The following is a 24,375-nucleotide window of genomic DNA, read 5'->3' on the forward strand; positions in this document are numbered from 1 at the left end:
TGGCAGAGGAAGACTCTTCATCATGGCAGCTGGGAAGCAAAGAGGGAAAGAGCTGAATTCTCAATATCCCCTTCAAGGCCACACTCCCAATGACCTAAACTTCCTTCCATTAGGCCCCACCTCTTAAAGTGCCACCATCTCCTAAAAGCACCATAGACCAGGCACCCAAGTCTTCAACACAAGGACGTTTGTAGACATTTAAGATCCAAACCCTAACAATCCCCATTATTTAGTTGAGAAACTCTGAGCTCACTGAGAACAAAGTGAATGGTGAAACCAATGTTTGAAACCAAATCCACCTGCCTCCAGAGTCCATGCTCTTGTTTTCCCCTTTGGCTCTCCAAATGAGGAAACTGAGGTACCAGAGGAACTTCCAGTGCCCACTCCTCAGTATCTAAGCACAGAGAGGTGGGACCAGGCTATGGCTCTCATCCTCCCCAGCGCATCTGAGGAACATGGAAGTCCCTGAATCATGGTCTATCTCCCAGCCCACCTGCTTGAGTTGGCAATTTGGCTCCAGGAACCCTTGGAGTCCTTAGAGTCCTAGGTTAAAAGGTGCCGTTCTCCCTGTGCAACCTGGCAGATCCCACCCAGAAATGCTGAGATGTCAGGCCGCAAACTTCTCTGTGAAGAGATCTAAAGCCAGCAAGCCCTGGAGGCAGCCCCAAGGTGATGGGCAAACCTCACTGAATGTGGGAAGGGGTCTGAAGGGCCCTCAGGTAGGAAGCGAGTTACTGGGGCAGAACGGGGAAGGTCAGCTGGCCGCTGAGGGCATGGCCCTGAGGGCCTCCTCTTCACGTCCTAGCTTCTCTGATCTCAGGTGAGAGAAAACTGCTGCCCTATGAGCCAGGACAGACGCTCAAAGATGGATACTATTTGGCTGCCATGGTGATTGTAAAAACCTGAAAGTCTACCCAAGGTTTAAAAGTGTTAGGTTTCACATCAAACACCAGACTTCTGACCTCTCCTGAAGAACCAGAAGCTCTGGCCACACTGGGTCCATCTTCCCACTTGTATTAGTCTGACGTTAAGTGGCTGCAGCATCTTCTGATGGAACATGGGCTTGGGAGCAGCAGTCCCCACAGCCCGTCCACCTGTCCTCGCTGGCCTCACCTGCCTGGCTCTGGGGACATTTGAGTTCCAATCCCTTAGGTGCAACTTGATTCTGTGACCTTACCCTTCTGCCCCTGCCCTGCCCAGTCCTTGAAGGCCCTAAAGCAGGGGACCCAGCCTGATGTTAGCATGGCTAGAAGAACTTGGGGTGTTAGTCTGGAAGCACAGGGCTCTCTCTCAGAGACCTGTGCTTTGTGGACAGCTGTTCCCAGTGACCTTGTTTGGCTGAGAATATCCGAATGTCTACCTGCATCAGTCTCCTGGGTCTGAGCTGGCCGTCTGCAGCCTGGTGTGGGTGCATGGGTGTGTATTAACACCTATTTTCTTTGCCCTGGTGAGCCTGCCAGTTCATTGGTGCCTAATAGGGCAGCAGCATTTAGCCAAAAGGGCAAGTGAGATATGTAGAAAGGATGCTGCCCTCTCCTGGGGCCACTGCCCACATCCACACGGCCCTGTGGGAAAGCCGGTCTCCCTGCACACCACCAGGATCCTGCCAAGGGGAAGCATCAAACCCACTTGATCGTCAGCCCCAGCCTCCTAGGAAAGGGCCCTGTGACGGATCCGGAGGTGACACTTTGACTTCATGGTGAGCCGAGAGGCTGGTGCAGCCACGGAGAAGACAAGAAATGAGGAGCAAAGACAGGAGGGAGGTGGAAAAATTAAATTTTGCGTGATCAGCAAGGTTTCAAACAATCGCTCGCCAACTGAAGTGGGTACCACGTCTATAAGTCATTCTGTTTTATAGACCATTAGGATCTCTGGAGAGAACCTGCATGGAGACCACTGCTTTTTGTTGAAATTAAAATGTCAGAGAAAAAGAAATAGAACAAAACAGGGAATCTGCAATTAATTACCAGGCCATAAAAATTCAATAATCAGGAGGCAGAGCGGCCGCAGGCCCAGAGGTATCAGAGCCAGCGTAACAAGAATGGAATACATTAATCTTTTCAAATTAGTTTTTTAATCTGACGGGGATATATGGTGACATGCCTCCACTCCCCTCCTGCTCCCCCAACCTCCACAGCTCCGGCCTGAAGCCAGGCTCCGGGAGGAAGGTTCTGGTGTGAGCTGGGGGCCTGCAAGCCACCCAGACGCTCAGACAGGGCGGAGAGGGCCCCAGCTGAGCGCACGGAATGTGGCAGCTGGCCAGGCAGAGAAGCCCCAGAGAAGCCAGGGAAGCCTGTGCCCACTGTGTCCCAGGGCAAAAGGGGCTTGAGGTGCCTTGGACCCAAGCTTAGAGAGCAAGACAGAATCTGGGGAATGACTTAGAGAGACCACCAGTCTCTAAGCTCTCCATTCCTCCTCTGGAAAATGGGAATGATATCCCTGCCACCCGAAGACGATGCGTGCATTGCGCCCAGTACCCAGCAGGCCCTCGGCGAAGAGCCCCTGTTGCTATTTTCATTGCTGCCAGCTCTGGCAACAAGGGGCAGCGGGCATCACCAGGTCGCCATTCAGACGGCATTTATTTAGCACCTGCCGCACGCCGAGGCCTGAGGGAAGGAGTGAACAGAAGCAGCGGTCCCCACCTGGGAAAGGAGATTCATAGTAAGGTCAAAGGAACACCCGCAAGCTGGGTGTGGTGGCCCACACTGGTAATCCCAGCGACTCCGGAGGCTGAGGCAGGAGAATCGCAGCTGGAGACCAGACTCGGCAATCTATTGAGTCCCTCGGCCATTTAGAGACCTTGTCTCGAAATAAAAAATACAAAGTCCTGGGGATGTAGCTCAGTGGTACAGCGACCCTGGGTTCAATTCCCTGTACAAAAAATAATAATAATAATAATTTAAATTATATCAAAAAAATTAAAATTACTTTTATTATTATTTTGGGGGGGCTAGGGTCAAGCAGGGTCAATGGGTAGAGAACAAAAGGAGCTTATTTTTGGAGCAGACCCACAGGCCTGGAGGCAGGTGGCTACAGGCTCTCCCAACACCCTGGGAGAGCAAGCTCCTCCCGCGGCCCAACCCCGAGTCTGGGGGCAGCCATTGATTGGTCAAAGAGTCAGACCCACCCCGTTTCTCATTGGAGGTCATGCTCTGGGCTCCCAGGCCTCCCTCGCAAACCTTGGCCTCCTGATGAGTCTGAGACTCTGCTAGGCCCAGGATTCCCACAGCTCCAATCAATCTGCTGTACAAGTTTCTGACCTTCGGCCTCAGCCAACCTGCCCTCTCACGGACACCCACCACCCAACCCATCCATTAGCCCCAGATGGAACTCAATACCTGGTCAGGTGAGGGGAAACCCTCAGTGGGCTTCAAGAGCAGTCACCCCAGGGGCCTCTCCAGAGCAGCTGCAGGATGGCCTTCTGCCCTTCGGACTTTGACGCCTTTTAAAATGTACCATATGTCGCTAAGTGCCAGGCCCTGTGCAAGTCCTTCACTTGGATTTTCTTAATGACTGAACTCCCGGGGAGGTCGGGACCATTAATAACTCTTACAGAAGAGGACATAGTGAAACTTGGGTTGCCTACCAATTCTGACAGTCCTGTTGTCTCAATTCCAGCGTCACTAAGAATACAAACCATGCGTGGTGGTTCATGCTTGTAATTCCCAGCTACTGGGGAGGCTGAGGCAGGATCGCCAAGTGTGAGGACAACGAGACAACTGAGCAACTCTCTCCAGCATTTAGTTCAGTGGCAGAGCACTTGCCTAACATGTGAGAGGTGTGAGGGAGCACTGGGTTCAATCCCCAGCACTCAAAACAAGAAAAATGCAAACCAGTACTGTGTCTTTCACCTTCCCAGAGGGTGGCCCACAGTGGATATTGTGGTCAGTGGATATTGTTCTGGCGGAACAACCCAGCAAGGGGGCCTCGTGTACCGTTCAGTCACTACCTCCCCAAAATGTGTTTGCTCCACTCATCATAACAGGGGCTACCATTTATTGAGCATCTACTGTGTGTCAGGCTTTGGAATCTGGCGTCTTTTATAATAAGATTGTGGTTGTCATTTTACAAAAAGGAAACTGACTCAAGAAATTGACAGGTCCAAGATCACACACTCATGTGTGGTACCCAAGGGCAGGATTCCAGCCACTAAGGATATTGTCTCAGCACTCAATTAGCCAGGTCCACCCCAGGGCTCCTGAGCACTCCCCAACCCCCGCCGTCCAGGAGTCCGGGAGGACTCCCAGCATCTCACCCCACCACAATCCTGTTTCTTTCTGGGGCTACTTATTTGTATCACCTGTATTTATTAAACTCTAGTTACACTTGCACTCCACACACACACATCGACTTATACCCTACAGCCTCAACAGAGGTGATGGCGAGAAGAAGGCAGAACGAGTAGGGTGTTAGAGCTGTGCTCCCAAAGCAAGGCGTCTGAACCACCAAAACCGGTACCTCAGACCCTTGATGCAAGTCCTACTCCCGGTCCCGGAGCAGTTCCACTTGCGGCCACCAGATGGTGCCAGCCCCGCTTGAGCAGAGCTTGTAGTACGGCTATGTGGCCGCCAGATGGTGCCCGAGGCCACGACTCCGCGGGCAGAGCAGGGCGGGACAAGGTGGAGCCAGCCTGCCCGCGCGTCCAAGTCTGGCCTCAGTGGCTCCAGCGCACGTGATCTGTCGTCGTCTCCCACCCGCGCCATGACCCAGCCTGTACCCCGGCTCTCTTTGCCCGCCACGCTGGCTCTAGGCTCGGCCGCTCTGGGTGCCGCTTTCGCCACTGGCCTCTTCCTGGGTGAGCGGGGTCCGGCTGGCCTCTTCCTGGGTGAGCTGGGTCCGGTTGTGCAGCCCCTGCATAGCCCCAGTGGGCGGGCGAGCGGACGGACGCACCCGGAGCAAAGGCGAGGAGCAAAGCTCACGATTCCGTGCACAAGGCTCAGGTTGACCACTGGTGTCCCAGAGCCCCAAGCCCTGATCCACCCTCTCCCTGGCAGGGAGACGGTGGCCCCCGTGGCGATTCCGGCGACAGCAGCGCCTACTTCCCCCAGAAGACAGTCCCCTCTGGCAGTATCTGCTGAGCCGCTCCCTGAGGGAGCACCCGGCGCTACGGAGCCTGCGGCTGGTCAGTAGGGCCGGGTACTGGAAAGGGCATCCATCTCGGGCTTGGTGGGTACCACGTGGCTCTGTGACCTTGGGCTGGGCGGTGGCCCTCTCTGGGCTTCCGGGTTCCTCCGCCCAATGCAGTGGACTTTCCCTAGGGACCCCTTCCCTCTGGGCCACGCCCACTGCTGCGCCCCGCTGGGGTCGGGGGGTGTGCATCGGAAACCGGCGAGGGTGGGCGAGCGGCAGAAATGGTGTCACTCTTTCTCCAAACACAGTTGACTCTGGAGCAGCCGCGGGGAGATTCTATGATGACCTGTGAGCAGGCCCAGCTTCTGGCCAACCTGGCGCGACTCATCAAGGCCAAGAAGGCACTGGACCTGGGTAGGGACGCGAGACTCCGATCACTGGGGGCCGACGTCACCGCGCTGTCCCCTACCCTGAACTCGTCCATGTCCACATCCCCAGGCACTTTCACGGGCTACTCTGCCCTGGCGCTGGCCCTGGCGCTGCCCCCTGCCGGGCGCGTGGTGACCTGCGAAGTGGACGCAGGGCCCCCGGAGCTGGGGAGGCCCCTGTGGAGGCAGGTGAGTGTCCCACACACCTGAAGCCGCGTCAGCTGCGGGCACGGGAGCATGCTGGATCTGACCTCGCTCCTTCCGCAGGCCGAGATGGAGCACAAAATCGACCTGTGGCTGAAGCCGGCCCTGGAGACCCTGGGTGAGCCCCGGAGCAGGAAAGGCCTTGGCTCCATTTCCCAAATGGGGCCACCGTGTGAGAGCTAGTAGCCAGGTCTGCCCAGCGGGCCGAGGGCACTGACGCCCCCTCCCTTCACCCGGCCTCATGGTATTTGGCCACATGCAGGGGACAGGGGCGGTGATCCTGAATGGCCGGGCCCAGCCCTATCACGCCTGACCCGGCTTGGGCAGGGACTTCCGGCCACCCGGACCGCAGACTCAGGTGCCATGTGCCCTCTCTTTCCTAAAAGACGAGCTCCTGGAGGCGGGCGAGGCCAGCACCTTCGACGTGGCCGTGGTGGACGCGGACAAAGAGAACTGCGCAGCCTACTACGAGCGATGTCTGCAGCTGCTGCGCCCTGGAGGCGTGCTCGCCATCCCTAGAGTAAGGGCTAGGCCGGGGCAAAAAGAAAACACCCACTCCAGGCTGGGTCCCTGCCTCTGCCCATGGCTCCTGCCTGTGTCCCAAAGCCCCCTCTCGCTACCCTCTGGCAGAGACCCAGGCTTTCCCCCACTGGATTCCTGGGTCTCCCCACCCCCTGCTCCATCACCTCCCCGAGGTCCCGCCTCCACGGTCTGGTTGGCTCCGCCCCTCCACAGGTACTTTGGCATGGAGCGGTGCTACACCCTCAGCAAGGGGACACCGAGGCTGAGCGTGTGAGAAACCTAAATGAGCGCATCCGAAGGGACGCCAGGGTTTACATCAGCCTCCTGCCCTTGGGCGACGGCCTCACCTTGGCCTTCAAGATCTAAGGCTGGCCTCTAGCTAGTGAGCTCATGGGAGGGAACCTGGGAACCTGACCCTCAGCTTTAAATCCTGTAATAAAGTGGGGTTGGACATAATGTCCTGAGTTTCCTCCCTGTATGGCACTGAATGGAGGTGGGGAGTTTTAACACAAGTAGCTTCTTCAGTGAAAGGGAGCCTTGATGTCTCAGCCCCATGTGGTGACCAGAGGCCCCAGTCACTCAAGCTTGCCTCCCCCTCACAGGGTCTGAGAGTTAGACGCAAAATACGCAGAGTACATCCTCTCTTCGTCCCCTTCCCGTCTCCCTCAAGGACAGGTGAAATTCCTGTCCCAGTGCAGCTGGGACTGGTGGGGAGACCTCATCTGGGAACTGACAATGTGAGAAAGAGAACTTGCAGGGGACCAGCACTGCCAAAGGTACTCCTAAATTATGCCAGGTCTGCTGGCCATCTGCCCACATTTTCACCGAAATATCAGCTTCCCCACCTTACCTCTACGGTGGAAGCCCTGGTCAGTGACCATCACCTCTGAGAACTTGTCACCTGGGCTAGACCTGAGAACCTCAAGGTTGGCTTGAGTATATATCTTAATGTTCCCCTTAAGTCCTGAAGATGAGGGGACTGCTGTCCAAAACGTGAAGCAAACAGGCCTGTGGGTAGCAGACCTTCAGTAGGACAATTTTAAACACATTTCCCAGAGGACAGAGAACTTGAGGTTTTCCAGCAAGCTAGTTTAAAGGTGAGGTGAAAAGGCAGTTAGGCTTTAGGCAGCTAGCTTCAAGCTAGATTCTTTGCTTCTTTCATTCAAATATCCCCAATCCACAGGAAGATCTTATCTCCAAGACAAATGAAAGTCAGGTTCTTTCCACTAACCTCAAGACCTCAGGCAAAAGTGGTTATCAGCCTGGAAAACAATAGCTTTGCTGCCACCTGATAAGACCTGTTGGTGGAACCACAGTGAAGATTGCAGGAAGCAGTTACAGGAGCTGCAGGAACCTACAGCTGGAGATTTGCATAATCCCACAGCTCCAGGGATTTACCGTGCATTCTGCACAAACCTCAGGGCCCTAGATATTACACCTACCCTCTTCTCTACTCATAAAAGCTGATTAGGATGCACACAGGTGACTGAAAGTCAAACCTGTGTGCACTGCAGTCCAGATGAGTGAACCAGATGAACTCTGAATGCGACAGAAAGCCCAATGATTAGCTGAGGAGTAGCAGGTCATTTAGATTTCAGGGAGCAGCAGGACCCCTAGCCAGATTTCCTCCCTGCAGTCTCGGTTGTCTCCTGTGTTGTTTTCATATGTAGCATGCATGGATTCCTCTTCATTTTCTTACCTAGCAATAAGTCTAACTCAAGTTCCAACCTGCAACCTGTTCCCACGCCTCTAAGAGATGTGTCTGGGGAGACAGCCTTTTGGAGAGTCCATCCTGATTTACTTGGGCCACTCCAGTCAATTCCTTAGCACAAACAAGTGGGATCTATTTCAGTCAGCTTTTTCACTGTTGTGACCAAAAGACCTGACAAGAACAATTAGAGGAGAAGTTTATTTGGGCTTCATGGTTTCAGAGGTCTTAGTCCATTGATGGCTGACTCCATTCTTTGGGGCCTGAGGTTTGGCAGAACATCATGGCTAAAGTATGTAGAAGAAAGCATCTGGGAGCATCACACCAGGAAGCAAACTGCTCTCCTCACAACAAAATATAAGCACCAAAGGCATGCCCCCAGACCCACCTTCTCCAGCTACACCCTACCTGCTGTCAGTTACCAGTTAATCCCAATCATTTCACCTCTAAACTTTCCTGCATTGTCTCACACACAAGCTTTTGAGAGACACCTTCTATCTAAACCAAACAAACCAGAAGAGGTCTCTTGTCCCCCCTCCATATGGAGAGCTTGCTTTAATTCTACTATCAGATTCTGCTCAACCTGCAAGTTTTTAGTATATTATCATTTCTTGAATGAGTCCCAAAGTACTCCATTTTCTTATGTTCTCTCAAACTACACACAGAACTTTTAGGTTTTGTATTTAGATGTGTTCAACAAATTTCCCCTTCTCTTACCTTTTTAATCCTTCAAACTGTCACCTCTCATCACAAAACTTGTTCTTTTGACTTTTCCAACCATAATCACCCCTTAACATCAACTATTCATGCCCGGATGAAGGCCAAGGGGATTGCCCTTATCTCACAGTTCAACCCAGCTTTCCAGTCATCACTCCTTCCCACTAGGGCCCATATGCTTCCTCTCTCTCAGCGGTTAAGGTTATGGATACTCCACTTCCCAACCCACTGATTTAGGGCTGCAGCACTGCTTGCTAGATAACCAATTCCACTAGAAACCAGCGGACAAGTAATTGTCTAAATATTTAAAATACAGTTGTTTAGGTCATCCTTGATCACCTTCTTGTGGGAGAAAAAACCCTGCTGGTCACAATGGCAAATTTAGGTCAAGTCTTCTGGTTCCCAGAGGTTTCTTTCGGCTGGATTAAGCCTCCAATTCCAGGGTCAGCCCAAGTTGATTTTCTGCAGCAATAGCTTACAGAGGCACTGGGGTGTATGTGTATAACCTTTCAGCACCACCCCTACATTTTCCTGTCTTCATCGCTTACTCTCTCCCACCACTCCTGGCGTTAACAATGAGCCAATGTAATTCTGCACAAACTCAAAAACTAATGAGTGTGACTGTGTGTAACCTCTTATTTTATTGTAGTCTCAAAAAGTTCCTGGAATTAATTCTAGAGGCACAGAGGACTTGTGGCACAGAGTTAAGAGCAAAATGCTCACCAGAAAAATAAAGTATTGGCTAGATACCAGGGAGATTTGATCCTAGCTGGCAAATTTTTAACTGCAAATACTTGGAGCCATGAATTATGTATACTTGTTTTATTCATAATTTGTAATGTTCTGGGATACCAAAAGTAATTCTAATGATGGTTGAATTTAACAAAAAAAATCTTTACCCTCATCTTAAAACATCCACTGATCCATCTGATTCAATGGCAATATTCAATGTTAAAGGGAACATAAAAACAAACATGCACACAATTGCACAGTTTTCATAAAGGTCTATTTCATTATTGGTGTGTAGCGCATTTAACAGTTAAATACATTTAAATAATGTATAGGTGACTGCATGACTGCAGCATTGGTAACTAGATAACCAATTCAACTAGAAACCTGCTAACAAGTAACTGTCTAAATATTTAAAATACAGCTCTTGTTCAGATCATCCTTGTTTTGATCACCTTCTTGGGGGGGGGGGGGGGGGGGGAAGCCTGCTGGTCACAATGGAAATATATTAAGGCCAAATCTTCTGATATCCATTCCCAGAGGTTTCTTTCAGCTGGATTAAGCCTCCAATTCCAGGGCAAGCCCAAGTTTGTGGCCTCCAGCATTAATGCTCTTCCCGTCTACCAGAGCTGACAGCGTAAGCTTCACACCTGTAAACAAAGCAAATCATTATGAGGGGTGCGCAAAAGTTCACTTCTAATCACCACACAGAGCCTGGTTGTAAAACTTCCTCAGCCTGCAGCTGACCTACTAGTTCCAGCCACCAGAGGGCGTTTGGAAGCATCCAGATACTGAGAGTTGGATTAGGTTAGTAATGCACCATCATGGGATAAGGTATCAAGTCACAGAACATAAAACGTTAGTAACAAGTTCAAAGTGTTCTAGAAAATATAATAATGCTCATACTACCCAGACCAAAATATACTGGAGAGACCAAATCATAAGAGGACCCCAGAAAAGATAAACGAGACATGTGGGGACAAGTGGGGAAACCTGAACATAGTTTCCCTCTTAGGTAAAATAGTCTTAGATATGATGGTATTATAGTTACGAAGAAAAATGTCTTACTCTTAGGCACACACGACAGGGTTGTGCATCTACATGTCTGCAAAACACTTTAAAAGCATACGCCAAAAAAGGGATAAAATTTATGATGAAAGTGGTAAATATCAGCAACAGGTTGGAAATACAGAACTCCCCATCCCAGACCTATTGGATCAGACTGTATTTGAAGAACCCTTCCAAGTCAATCAAGTGCATGCTCAAGTCATAGAAGTGTTGCTATAAAAAACAGCAAGGTACGAAATTCTATGTAAACAAGACTACAGAGACAGCCAAAGCAATGAATGAACTTTGACAAAATAAAAATTACTACATCTCAGGTACAAGTGACAAAACTGAACAGGGAATGCATATTAAATAATGAGTCACTGCTGTCTTATTTGTAACAAAAGTATTGTGGTTATGCAGAACGTTATTCTGAGGAGCAAAGGAATAATCTTCTATATGCTTGAAAGATCTGCAAATTAGAAAGCTGAGAAATGAAAATTAACTTTTAAAATACTATCAAATTGGATATGGTGGCACACACCGGTAATCTCAGCAACTCAGGAGAAAAAGGATCACCAAGTTTAACGCCTGCTTCAGCAATTTAGTAAGACCCTCAGTAACTTAGCAAGACTTTGTCAGAAAAAAGGGGAGTGGAAGGATAGAGGGTGCTGGGGATATAACTCAGTGGTAAAGCACCTGACCTATAGGTTTAACCCCCTGTACCAAAAATAATAATTATTTAAAAGTAAAATACTGATGAAAAATCCTGCTTTATCAAGAATATTTGGAGCTGGGATTGCGGCTCAGTGGTAGAGTGCCTGCCTAGCATGTGTGAGGCCCTGGGTTCGATTCTCAGCACCACATATAAACAAATGAATAAAATAAAGGTCTATCAACATCTAAAAAAAAAAAAAAAGAATACTTACCAGGCCTTAGAGTCTGAGTGTAGCCCACTCCAATTAAACTAGAGTTGTTGACCTTTGCCTAAAATAAAATTCAAAAATAACTAAGAAAAAATTTTACACAGAAAGACAAACTCCTGTATGTTTATCATGCAGTTACAAAGAGATCAACTTAATTCATACATGAGATAGAAAATTTAATACTGTGTACTGAACCAAACAAAATCCAGATCCACTTAATTCTTGTGCACTCAACTCAAATCAAATTATGAGTTGAGTCCAAGAATACTCTTGACATCTATTAGGATGTGTCCACAGACCCCAAATTGTCCATACAGTGTAAGAGCCTAATTACTCTCATATATACCATCCTGTTTAGTCTAGTCTAAGCACAAAAGCAGGCAAACATGTGGTCAATGAAGCCCACCAGGCTCACCAGAAGTGACACACACCAGCTGACATGCAGCGTATAAAGTTTAAATTTTTGACTTACACACATTACTACCTTCAGGACTCTTTCTAAAACCTCCAAATAGAGGTACTTCCTCCACTGAATCAGAATATATTACTTCACATTCTCACACTTCTCTCTAAACTACTGGGTTCTAGCTGTGTTTAACTAATCTGTGCCTGAGAGGCATCTTTTATCAATTCAAGACCCTGCCTTTCTTGTAGAATTCTAACGTTTTAGGATTTTGTCACAGACTTTCAAGGGCTGGCAGGAACCCTAGAGAGATAAGGAAAGGAGAAGCTCCTTCTAGCTCCATTCTCTATTTTCATTAACCATATCAACCCACATCATTGGCTTATGGCTATAAATGGGAACACCTTGCCCTGATTGCCAGGTACCGGACTGTGCCTGGCTAGGTAAATTTGCTCTTCAGCATTCTGAATATGGCATAAAGGTGATAAACAACCTGTGAGTAAAACATATTTGGAATGTTTTGCTGACTATATGCTTACAATGTGTAACACTGAAACACAATATGAGAATGAAATGATTTAACTGTACAAGTTGAAGTGATCACCTAGCACTTATAATTACAACACTATAACTAAGTCTTCATGGGCCACCAGTGACCATGTGAGTTATCTAAGGAAGACATACCCTCACTAATGACCTTCTTCTGCCCAATAAATTAAGAGCCTCAAACAAGTAATAAAGTTCCTATTATTTAAAAGTAGGAATCAACCATCAAACAATGACAGGAGGATTAAGCAATGCTTCAAGGTGCTGCTAGATTGCAGTGACAGCAGCTTTCCTTAGGTGTGAAATGCTAGATAAGTTTCTGAACTAATTCCCAGCAGTTACTCGATGACACACAGATCCCAAGCTTTCTTCCCCTTTTATGCCATGAACCACTAAGAGCTGAACAATGCTTCTGTTGGCATTCAATCCATGATGGTGCCAGAATCATACATTTGAAGAGAACAGTAATGTAAGTAACAGAGAATAGTGCACTGTGTGAATCCTGAAGTTTTTATTGCTATAGGGCAATTAGGAACAGTGAAGTGGGAGGGAAAAGAGTAATCATGAACTGAAACTGATTTCCATCTATGTCTGTTTGTCGTGATAAATCCAACTACTATGTATAACCATAAAGATCTTTAAAAAAAAAAAAAAAAAAGGCAAGAAAGAAACGGAAAAATTAGTGAATCATAGCTTTCCCAATGGGAAAGCTTCTCATTCTCTCTGATCACAACAGGGCTAAGATAAAACAAGAACAGGCCTAAAACTTAACTGCGTAAATTATTAAAACATACTGTCCTTAGGAATGAAGAACACTTTATGTAACAGAAATAACTTTCATGGATGGCTTAACTTTCTTTCATTCCCAGTACATACAGTACAGGCAGTTCTTGACCTATAAGCAACTGCCACACAGGAACAGCTGCTAATCTGCCTGAAATTGAAGCCAACCCCTCTACACCTTCACAGGGCACTCTCTTCTACCTTAAACCACTATGCACTGAAGGCATAAACAGCAGAAAAGGACAGGGCTAGGGGTCAACTATCCCACCTTGCCCCTTTGAAGACAGGGAGGGAGTCCTCAAGATGCAGGACTTTTAGGGAAAGGTCTTGGGCAAAGTAAAACATGCTGCACATCCTAGACAGGACTGAAATCAAGACCTGGTCCATTCCTGGCCTGCTCCCCTTTCCACTCCACCCCCCAATGACAGTTTTATGTCCTGTCCCTTGTCAAGCTTCAGTTTCTAAAGCTGCAAAATGGTATGTGTACCAATGACCTTCCAGATCTAATCTCAAGATACTTCAAAAATCATAAAAAAGATAAAGTTAAAGAAATAATGCTATTATTCCAGTTGAGCACAGGGGTGCAATCCTGTAATTTCAGCAACTTAGGAAGACAAAACAGGAGGATTTCAAGTTTGAGGCCAGCCTCAGCAACTTAGTGAGACCTTGTCTCAAAAGGGTTGCGGGGTATATCCTAGTAGCAGAGTACCCCTAAATTCAATCCCCAATACTGCCAAAACCAAAAAGTACCATTGTCTCCCAACACAAATAAGAACTGCTCAAGGCCCAAAACACTGGTTACCAAAAGCTTGGGGCTTGGGGTTATTAACATGAGTTCAGTAGCTTTTGAGGTTAAACAAACTTGTGTGACGTGGCCTAGAAATCAAACCACTAACACTGTTTCCATAAAAAGATCAGCATTCCAAATTCTAATCCCAATCAACATGTAAACTGGGGATTGTTTGCACTGCAATTCAAATTTTCCACACAATTCAATATACTCAAAGACTGATTCCCACAATCCAAAACCCCATTTTAAGACCACAAAAGTACTCACAGAAATGGAAGCAGTGGGATCCAACTGATACTTAGCTGCAATGCCAAAACGAGTGCTGTTGGTACCTGATGTCCAAGCAAGGTTTACTGAAGTGTCAAGATCTTCACATACTTTCTGATAAATGGATCCTCCAAATTCTGTCCCATCATTGCTATAAGATATCTTAAATTAGTAAATCTGAAATAATAGACAATGTAATAATTTCTAAGGCACAGGCTGATATTGTAGGACAATTAAACAAAAACCATTACTAGGGTTAGTGATGTAGCTCACTGGTGGAGCACTTGCCTAGCATGTGCGAGGCCCTGGGTTTAATCCCCAGAACCACAAAAAAAATAAATAAATAAATAAAATATTAAATAAAAAATAAACAAAGTCTTTTCCTAATCCATATCTCCAATTCAGGGATGGGTACAATAAATCATGGTACATTTACCCAACAAAACTACCACACCACATCATGAAAAATCATGCTTTAAAATGCATAGTTATTATTATCGAAATGCATATTATCAAAATGTACCAAATAAGGGGAAAGGATTCTGAAACAGCCTTCTGAATATATTTTATTTATGTATATATACAAACATATAAAAAGATGAAACACCAAAACATTAATAAAGATTTTATAACTAGCTTGTAGGATTATGAGAAATGGTTTCCTTCTTTGTGCTTCTCTGTTATTTACCAATACACTGTTTCCATAATGGAAAAAAAATAAGTTCTTTCCATGTATCTATCTAACCACAGATGTATCTTTCCATGTATCTATACATACGTTTTAGGCATTTCTAACAAATTGCACTCCCATATCATTTGTGATTAAATTAAATGAATGCACTGCAGCAGTCTAGCCATGTCTGATGATTCTTCCCAAAATATAAACATATCACCAGGAATGGTAATCACATCTATAATCCTAGTAACTTGGGAGGCTAAGGCAGAAAGACTACAAATTCAAGGTCAGCCTCAGTAATTTAGTGACACCCTGTCTCAAAAGTTGTTTTTTTTTTTTTTTTCCTTTTAAAGGGGTGGATGGGATATAGTTCAGTGGTAAAGCACCCCTGGGTTCAATCCCCAGTACCAAAAAATATAGGGAGATATATAGATGGATAGCATACCAAGTCTCTTGTGAAATGAACATTTACTCTCTCGGCATCCAAGTATGACTAACATTTTTTATCTTATGCTTCTGGGGGTCACCCTAGAAGAAGTCAGTATAATTTCGTTAAGAGAAACCCTTGCTGGGTGCAATGATGCACACCTATAATCCCAGCGGCTTGGGAGGCTGAGGCCCTAAGCAATTCAATGAGACCCTGGCTCTAAATAAAATACAAAAAAAAAAAAAAAAAGAAACCCCCTTAGGGTGAAACTAGATTAATAAGATGATGGGAAACATCAAATACCATCCTGTGAGGGCCTGTATCACAATACCCTACAAAAGAAATACTTACACGTTAGTGTGTAGCTGAAAGTCCCCAGTCCTGTAGCCCACTGCAAAGTTATTCCTTGTCAGCTTTGATTTGGCACTGTCAAAGGTCATCTGGTACCCAGCAAGCCAGCCCTCATAACCAAAGACAGCTGAACCATGGATTGCAGGCCCAGCAAAATCAAAGTCAACATCACAACCAAGGTTTATACACTCCCTCTTGTAAGAAGACTTGATTTTACCACTTTTCTTTCTAGAAAATAAGAAAAAAAACTGTCTTAAAACTAATGCCAGTAGGAAAAATTTACACACATAAATTCTGCTTAGAGAGGAAACAACAGATTTAAATAAACTGCAGTATGACTGGAAAGGAAGTAACAACATGATAACAGGGTTAAAAACAGTTCAATGAACTAAAGACAAGGACACATGGAGTAACTGAACTCCCACCACCAAAAGAAGACTGCTTTTCGGAGCTGACAATCAGTCATGAAAGCCCCATAGAAACAAGTTAATTACCCAAGTTCATGCCACAATGAAGAGGCAAATATCTGGAAGCAAGCCAATGATAGCAACCGCAGTATTCCAAAAACAGAAATAGAGGTTAGCCACAACAAGATGATTTAGCTAAATGTCAACAAATGCACAACTTTCCTAAATTGACAAGTGGAATGCTTTTCAAATTTAATGCAGATAAAAATGTCCATGCTTACCCTGTATTTGGTGAAAAGGTAGTATCAAATGTCAGCTTCAAACCTTGGCAAATCTATTTTGGAAGAAACAGAATTTACATTCAGCTTTATTTCCTTTTTGTAATACAAAAACAAAAATTAATACGACAGCACATTTCCAACATGTTACCTGGTCTTCAATTGCGATTTCTGTTCCCAGAGTGTTATCAGTGTTCCATTTTTCTGTGAAAGTCAGACCATACTCACACCATTTATATTTGGTCTCCAAGGTCCCAGTAACTTTACCAGTGTCTGTATTAGATGAACCAGATGTTGAGAATTCCTAACAAGACAATAAAAAACTTTATGAACCTTCTCACAAGCCTGGAAGAATCCACTGCCAACCTTAGACAACACTCAGCTCTTCACACCGTGCTACGCCCTAAGCATATACTAAAAGTGACAAATTAGCCTGTAAATAACTGCCACCTTATCTAATTAAACTTTATATTCCCAACCAATCACAAGTCAACCTGTAGTTAATTCTCAAGGGAACCACAAAATGTGCACCTTTTAAAGAAAGTTCAGCTAAGGCAATTTTGAGATTCAAAATCGATGGGGAAAAAAAAAATGTCTGTTTTGGCACTGTCTCCAATCTTCGTGTTACTGAATAAAATAGCACAGATCCCATCACTGAAATTGGAGTTTATAGCAACTGAGATTCTATTTATTATGAAATGCTTCCTGAAAATTCTTAAAGGGAAAAGCACTCAATAGCAGCAGTCCATGTCATCAACAAAGTAGTTTTAAAAATTCTTTTGATAATCATTCTGTTTTTCTGATAGTCTTCACCAGATTTCATGCCTTTCCAACCTCCTTACACATTCTCATTAAAAAAGTGGGGGAGGTTTACAGATTTACTCTACAGATGATCTATATTATACATATTGCATATACTACATTATGTATAATAAATATCAAAGAAATTATCTAACAGGGATCAATCTGAAGTACATTTAGTCTTGTATTTGTAGCAAACATAGGTAATTTGCCAATCCCTGATCACCTGCCAAATGAAAACAACAGGATGATATGAAGGACTTACCTGAAATTTAAAATTTGCTGTAGATAATCTAAGTATCTAATAATCTTAGAGAGCCCAGTATAAAAAGGCAGGCAATTGAAATCTTCCAAGATAAAATATTAAAATGCCCTGTGAGGGTTTTGATCCACAATTTTTCCTATCAATAATGCCTCTATACTCTGGCCACAAGCCAAGTCTAAAGAAGATTGATTTGAAATGATGATGATGATGATAATAAAATAATAATAATAATAATAATAATAATAATAATAATAATAATAATAATAGAAGAAGAAGAAGAACTGATCAGAAATGTGACATCAGCAAGTTAGGAAATACCTACAATACCAATGGGGGAAGAGCAGTCATCCTTCACTTACAAAAACAGAATATTTATAAAACTATTGCTCTGTAGTTAAACAAATCCAAATCTCTAGGTCTTATACACAATTTCCTGAAATTATGTTTTCATTAACAGGAATTTCAAATCAAAGCTTGGTACTCAATCTCATACTAAAATGCACTGGCTTATATTAGGAAAAAATATTTGATACAAACTTAGGAGTCCTAGTGTTCAGTTCGGGGTTAAATAAATAACTCTTGAGAACCAGTTTACTTTTTGGGGTCTGCTTCCTCAAACGTAATCAAAGTCTACCTCTGGAGGATTAAACTGAACTGCTACTGAAGGCTTTGCACATTTTCATGTACTCTACACAAAAGGAAAACATTATGAAAACAACATGTGTGAAACATATTCATCCAGTAGACAGTTTGATGGGGAGTGAGTATGAATAGCAAATTTTTAAACCTGAGGGACAATGATTAATGACTCTAGAGGCCCCACCCCTGGAACTCATTAGTGCAAAGATCAAAAATCAGCCTATAAACATGCCAAGGAATCCTCAAGATACAATATCAATATCACCTCATGGGAAAAAACTTGAGCCAGATGACACCAATAGTTGAGCTTTTACCCTTCACTCCATCACTACACATTTTTGTCTCTACATTTTGGAATTGTCTGAACATCTCTACAGTTCAAATGAGAAAGCAGGCCTTAGTTGGCCTGCTAGGGGCAACTTGGGGCAAGGCTTGTCTTGATTGGGGCAAGGTGCACATTACAGCAAGCATCTCTACCAAGATTGTTAAATTATATACATTAAGTGTAAATAAAATCACACTCTAATTCAGTTCCTATACATCTTTTATGATCTTAAACCTACTTCCGTATCACTTCCTAACCCTATCCACAGTAAGTCCTCTCCAATAAAGATCTTTGTTAAGCAGTCTACTTGATATGATTCTCTGATTATTCCCTGGTTATAGCTTCTCTCTCTGACTAGAAAAAAAGCTTTTAAAACACAAGGATTGAATTTCCTACTTTATTAAGAAGGCCTTTTGTGTTTCAACAAATATACAGCAAGTGTTTTTAAAGGGCCTTGATAGTTTATGAATAGGAACACACAGCCACCAAAAACCAAAGCAAACCAAACCAAACACCAGGCTGTACGTGTAGACCAGTAGTAAACAAAAATCAAACCACCAAATCACTGCTCTATACCTATTAACTTGACCAAGTAAGTCACCCAACCATAACTAAATACCCAGACTTCCTTGAAGATCAAAGAAACCAAGTGACAGATATAACAACCCCAGAAACTCAAAAACAAGTCTGGGCATAACAGAAAAACCACAACAGGATTATCTTTAATAAATACCACTTCTTTAATAAATATCACTTATATGTATAATAAGAATTTATCAAAATAATCAAGAATATTCTAACATGTATATATTACATCTTCCTCCAAAATAATTACCAAACAAAAAATTTTATACTGTAAGAAAAAAAAAATTTACACAAAATTGAATTTTACTTTACCTTTTGTATAAGTTTGTTAGGAAGGATCACCCTTCAACTACCAAAATATTAATCTCTTTAAAATATTCAAATCAGGGCTAGGACTTCAGCTCAGTAATAGAGCGCTTGCCTAGCACATGCAAGGTTCTGGGTTTGATTCCCAATACCATTTAAAAAAAAAAAAAAAAAACACTCAAATCAGAACTCTGTAAGTTCACAAAATACATGTGGAAATGTCCATGCAGGACTGCTAGAATATGATCATTATATAAATTATCAGTGTACTCAAATTAATAAGTCACTGAGTATTTTTAAACCCAGAACTCTTATAGGCATTAAGAGAAAAGGTTACAAAAAAGTCTAACAGGTTTCCTGCCTTCAAGCTTGTACAATCTGCCTGAGTAAACAGTCCCATATGACCAGTCTTTCCCCAGTTCCTTGTGCATACATAGTCAAATGGCAAAAGACATGAAAGTTGGAAATCTATTCCAAACCAAAATAAATCAGGTCATATGCAAATTTCTTAAAACAAAATTAACCTCTGCCTCTTCTATAAAACAGGTAGACATCTTTCAGTTATGACTATGTTACAGATTGAAAAATTATAAAGGTTCGTCAGAACTTGTTACATAGCTCACACTCACCACGCCACTGCATGACTTTGTTTTCACATCCAGTTTCACCAACCCAAAGCCTTCAAAAAGCAGAGAGCAAAAGATGATAAAAATGATTCTTTTGTATAAAAGATGTATACCTTATGTTGACAATACTTTTTTTTTTTTTTTTTTTTTTTTTTTAAGATTTCACATATTCCCTGGAGGGGGGATTATAAAAATGTATTAATACACAATATTTAAACAAAAAAAAAAATTTTTTTTTTTTTGGGGGGTACCAGGGATTGAAATCACTGAACCATATCCCCAGCTCTTTTTTTGTATTTTATTTAGACACAGGGTCTCACTGAGTTGCTCAGCACCTTGCTGTTGCTGAGACTAGGTCTGAAAGCGATCCTCCTAACTCAGCCTCCCAAGTCTCTGAGATTACAGGTGTGCACCACCGCACCCAGTTAAACAAAATTTTAAAAATCAGCTTCACATACACTAACTTGGTAAAGGATAGAACATCTTTATGCTGCTTTGTCTAGTGTACTGGTTTATATGTGGTCCATCAATCCCCCCAAAAAAGTTTCAAAACCACTTTAAACCTAAGTATTATATTAGAAAATCAGTTCAACTTAAATCACAGAATAGCTTATCATTACACAGACATTCAGGATATATATCTTGAAGGGGATCTCCAATAATCTAAAGAAAGATGGGAGTGTATGGAACAGAATCTTCAAGAAAACTCAAATTTACTTGAAAAAGCTCATAACCCTTTGAAAGGTATGTTTCAAGCCATAACCACAAAGTGAAACAGCAATATATCATAACTCTAGTCAGCCAAGGCCTAAGCTGGGGGGGGGAAAAAAGCACAAGCTACTTTTTCTTTCTTTTTATTGGCAGTATAGACACTGAACTCAGACCCCAGAGCACTGAGCTACATCTTCAGTCCCTTTTATCTGATTTTGAAATAGGATCTTGCTAAGCTGCTCAGGCTGCCTCAAAGTTGCCATCCTTCTGCCTCAACCTCCAGAGCAGCTGAGATTATAGGCATGTGCCTGGCTATAACATCTATTTCAACAGAAGTTTATTCTAAAGCATAACTAATAGAGTAACTAGTGCAGCAAGATATTTACTGTTTGAAAAAATTAATTTCCCTACGTAATCTAAGCACACAATTTCACTTTTGACCTGAAATTAAAATTAAAGAAGAAAATCATTCTTACCAAATCCTTTGTTGAAGATATCTCTAGCAGCTTTGCCAAGGTCAGCATATGATGGAGGAATACACATTGCTGGTAAGAAGAAACATTCCAATGTTAAATGTTCCTGTTCTCTCACCTTCTGAAGAAAAACTAAACTATGATCTGCTGCTGCTTTTAAATTCAAGCAGTCCAATTTGTTAAATTTGTTCTGATACCACCAGTGACTACACTAAAACTATACTATAATGATCCATTAAGAAAATATGGTCAACAAAAGCCTATTTCTAAAATGGATAAACATGTGGTTATATAAATTTGGTAAAGTTCTTCCAAAATAGAAAAACAGACCTTTTATTCTTAAATTTACAGTGCTTAGAGCCTCATGTCATAAGACCAAAGAACCAAGTGTACACACACACACACACAAACACACATACACACACCTGCCAAAATTCACTGAGATGGGCTGATTTAAGTAAATAAGAAACCAAAACTTAACCCTAGGCCCTTTCCCCTTTAGTAACCTCCCTAAGGTCAAAACCAACACTCAAAAGTGGAAAGAAAACAACTTAATATTCTGAGAATTTAAATATTGGGACTTAGAAAAAACTACAGCTACTCCAGTGTCTACATCAACTAAATATCAAATGGCACTTTAAACATATTAACATGACTCTCAAGTTTTCAGCCAATGAAGTGAAACTTAAGGGCAAGCAATCTGAGCTCGTACACCAGCTCATTCATTCTACAAAGCACGTCCACGCCCTTAGGAGCACATGTAATGACCTTGTGCTCTCACAAGGCGGATAACTACTTCCGCTAGAAAAGTGACTGATCTAACCTTACAAGGATGAAATCCAACAATAAATAACTTTTTGCTTTCGAATTTGCCTAAGACACGTCCAAAAGCTGAAGATGAATGCAGTCACAGACTAACGCCCCGGGCACGCTATCCGAGATCCAGCAGCCCAGCCCTTTCTCCGCAGAGGAAGTGATCAAACGACCCAGTGGTCACCGAAAGGGACCGGCTATTCAAATTCTTGGAGAGATGAGAGCAGGGTGGGGGAACAAGATGCGACTTTCTGATCCGCAGTTTGGACTCCGGGACACCACCGCCCCATCCCACAGAGATCCCTGCTCTACTTACGCCGCACGCAGCTCTGTCCGTAGGTCGCCATGGCGAGGCCGCAGGAAGAGGTGATCTGCGGAAGGGGCAAGAAGTGCGGTCAGCGGGGATCAGAGGCGGGTCAAAGAGCCCAAAGGGAGTGTCGGAGAGAGGGGCGAGGGGCCGCGGGGCAGCGCGGCCATCTTAGGAGCCAGGGCCGACCCCGAGTCCGGCTCGGGCCCCTGGTTGGCCGCCTAGGCCTCAGGGCTGGAGTGAGGCGGGAGCGGCGGTACCTGGAGGTCTCCTGAGGGGCGCTGCTGCCGCTTGGCTCGCAGCTAAGGCCGCTCGGCTCGCTAGGATGGGGCTGCAGCTGCTGCGGCTGGAGGGCGAAGTGAAGGAGACACCGTTCCGCCCGCCGCAACCCAGTCCTCCCCCAGCCAGGACCCCGCCGCTGCCCCGCGGGCTGTCTGCAGCGCCTGTCTATGCAGCGCCGCCCTCTGCCCATTCCAACCTGCTCTGGAGTGGCCACGTGGACCACGGGCACCCCTGCCTCCGAGATGGGCTGCCTCGGTCCGACGGCGGGGGCCGGGAGAGTGGAAGCCGCCGGGCCTTGGATCAGGCAGCGACCAGGACAGCCCCAGAGCCGAAGGGGCGGGGAACGGCGGAAGCAGCGCATTAGCGAACGCGCGGGCGGGGGATGGGGCGGAGGCCGCGCGCGAGCGCGTCACGGGCAGGGCAGGTCGTCGACGCGCACCACGGGGTCACGTACATCTGCCCAACGCCCTCTCAGTTCTGGTCTTCTAGAGGAGCAGTTCCACGAAAGGGGCTCCTGGAAGTAATCCGCAGGGCGTTACCACCTGTCTCTCTAGTCCGAGAGAGGAGCGAGCAGGGCACAGGGGCGCCACCCTGCTCCTGCGCCCTTCCTGTCCTCGCCCATCATAGTATCATTGCGACGTTGGGCTAAATTGTGCCTGATGGCTTTCTGGGACTGCCTCTCCCTGAACACACTTGAGCACGTCTCAGGCTGCCCCGCCCATTCTCCCCGCTCATGCCTCAGGGTCGCTCTTCTGTGGCCTCTACCCCACTCAGGCGTGAGACTGCTGCACAAGCTGTGGTAGGGAGACAAGCCTACTTCAGGGCCCATCCTCCTGAGGGAGAGAAGCCTGGAAAAAAATATAGGAATCATGCTGACAGGGCTAGAACGCTGCACCCAAGTTCTCTGGGGTGCAGGAAGAGTTAGCCAAGAGAAAAAGAAATGAGCAGTCTATATGAGATAGAAATGGGGTGAATTGGAACTTCGAATCAGTTACCTACCTCACCACTTTAGCCCGTAGACCTCAGTTTCCTCATCTACAAAACGACAAGGTTAAATGAGATGAAGTGATCCTTCAATAGCCTTTCAGCTGTATAGCAGCAGTCTGAGCAAATCACCCCCACGCTGCCCATTTCCTTTATCTCTGAAAGTGTCTGTTCAAATGCTGTCAAGGTTCTACTCTCTTTCAAAACCAGGAAGGATGGCTACAGGGACCTCCACAATCCAAAACGCAAATTAAAGCCGCAGCCTACTAATTTGCCTTCCATGAGCAAACCCAGCCAGCAGTCTTGCCTAGTCAAGGCTGGGTTTACTCATACTGTAAAAGGTTAGAAGGAGGGAAATGCCTTTGCTTCTAAGAGATCAAGCTCCAGAAGCCTGAATTCATTCCTCATTCAAGCTCAGACAAGTTGGTGTTCAGTCAGCCTGGTTTCAAAGGAAACTAATATGCTTTAGGTGTGTCTGATGCTATTACAAGGCTAATGGCCAAGACTGGCATCTCCATCCCAACTGCCCCACACCACCACCTACTAGAAAAGCCCAGTCTCTGCTAAATTAGTCGCCTCCATTACCTTTCACATTGTGAATTATCAATAGCAATTTTTTAAAAAATATATTTTTAGTTGTAGATGGACACAACAGCATTTTTCTATTTATTTTTATGTGGTACTGAGGATTGAACCCAGTGCCTCACAAGTGCTAGGCAACTGCTCTACCACCGAACCACAACCCCAGCCCTCAATAGCAATTTTCAACCCTGGAAAACTTCACTTTCTTTGACACAGATCTGAGGCTTCGCCTCTCCAAACCTAAACAATGAGGGCAGTATATAATGTTTGAGGAAGAAGATCTGTGGCTGAAAAAGTAATTGTAGGAGCAGAAAAGGGGGTGATCCCCTTCCTGCTCAAAATAAAGGCTGAGCAGGGTGGCACACACCTGAAACACCAGCATCTCTGGAGAATGAAG

At 45.0% G+C, this 24,375-nt stretch overlaps 2 protein-coding genes across 15 annotated transcripts; one reads left to right on the forward strand and one right to left on the reverse strand.

Moving 5' to 3' along the window:
* Positions 1 to 4,240: 4,240 nt before the first annotated feature.
* COMTD1 (catechol-O-methyltransferase domain containing 1) lies at positions 4,241 to 8,568 on the forward strand. Of its 8 annotated transcripts, none has more exons than XM_079135956.1 (7): positions 4,273 to 4,825; positions 4,995 to 5,122; positions 5,379 to 5,484; positions 5,569 to 5,687; positions 5,766 to 5,820; positions 6,089 to 6,222; positions 6,438 to 8,568. In XM_079135956.1, exons 1-7 carry the CDS (start codon positions 4,573 to 4,575, stop codon positions 6,588 to 6,590), a joined length of 948 nt encoding a protein of 315 aa, XP_078992082.1. In that variant the 5' UTR covers positions 4,273 to 4,572; the 3' UTR covers positions 6,591 to 8,568. The 8 variants fall into 8 exon arrangements, 7 of the variants coding, with proteins under 7 accessions (XP_078992077.1, XP_078992079.1, XP_078992078.1 ...); XM_079135957.1 differs by having other exon boundaries at positions 4,281 to 4,795; XM_079135953.1 differs by having other exon boundaries at positions 4,251 to 4,825; positions 6,089 to 8,568.
* A 703-nt stretch (positions 8,569 to 9,271) lies between these two features.
* VDAC2 (voltage dependent anion channel 2) lies at positions 9,272 to 23,757 on the reverse strand. Of its 7 annotated transcripts, XM_079135959.1 has the most exons (11): positions 22,609 to 22,788; positions 22,140 to 22,194; positions 21,014 to 21,082; positions 19,830 to 19,879; positions 16,431 to 16,583; positions 16,283 to 16,335; positions 15,595 to 15,822; positions 14,141 to 14,291; positions 11,355 to 11,412; positions 10,970 to 11,016; positions 9,272 to 10,028 (listed from the first exon to the last, which is right to left on the reverse strand). In XM_079135959.1, the coding sequence occupies exons 1-11, from the start codon at positions 22,771 to 22,773 to the stop codon at positions 10,023 to 10,025; spliced, it is 1,035 nt and encodes a 344-aa protein (XP_078992085.1). In that variant the 5' UTR covers positions 22,774 to 22,788; the 3' UTR covers positions 9,272 to 10,022. The 7 variants fall into 7 exon arrangements, 3 of the variants coding, with proteins under 3 accessions (XP_078992085.1, XP_078992084.1, XP_078992086.1); XM_079135958.1 differs by lacking the exon at positions 10,970 to 11,016; XM_079135960.1 differs by lacking the exons at positions 10,970 to 11,016; positions 11,355 to 11,412.
* Positions 23,758 to 24,375: the final 618 nt, after the last annotated feature.

This window comes from Sciurus vulgaris, assembly GCF_902686455.1.
Source record: "Sciurus vulgaris genome assembly, chromosome: 4".
NCBI lineage: Eukaryota > Metazoa > Chordata > Mammalia > Rodentia > Sciuridae > Sciurus > Sciurus vulgaris.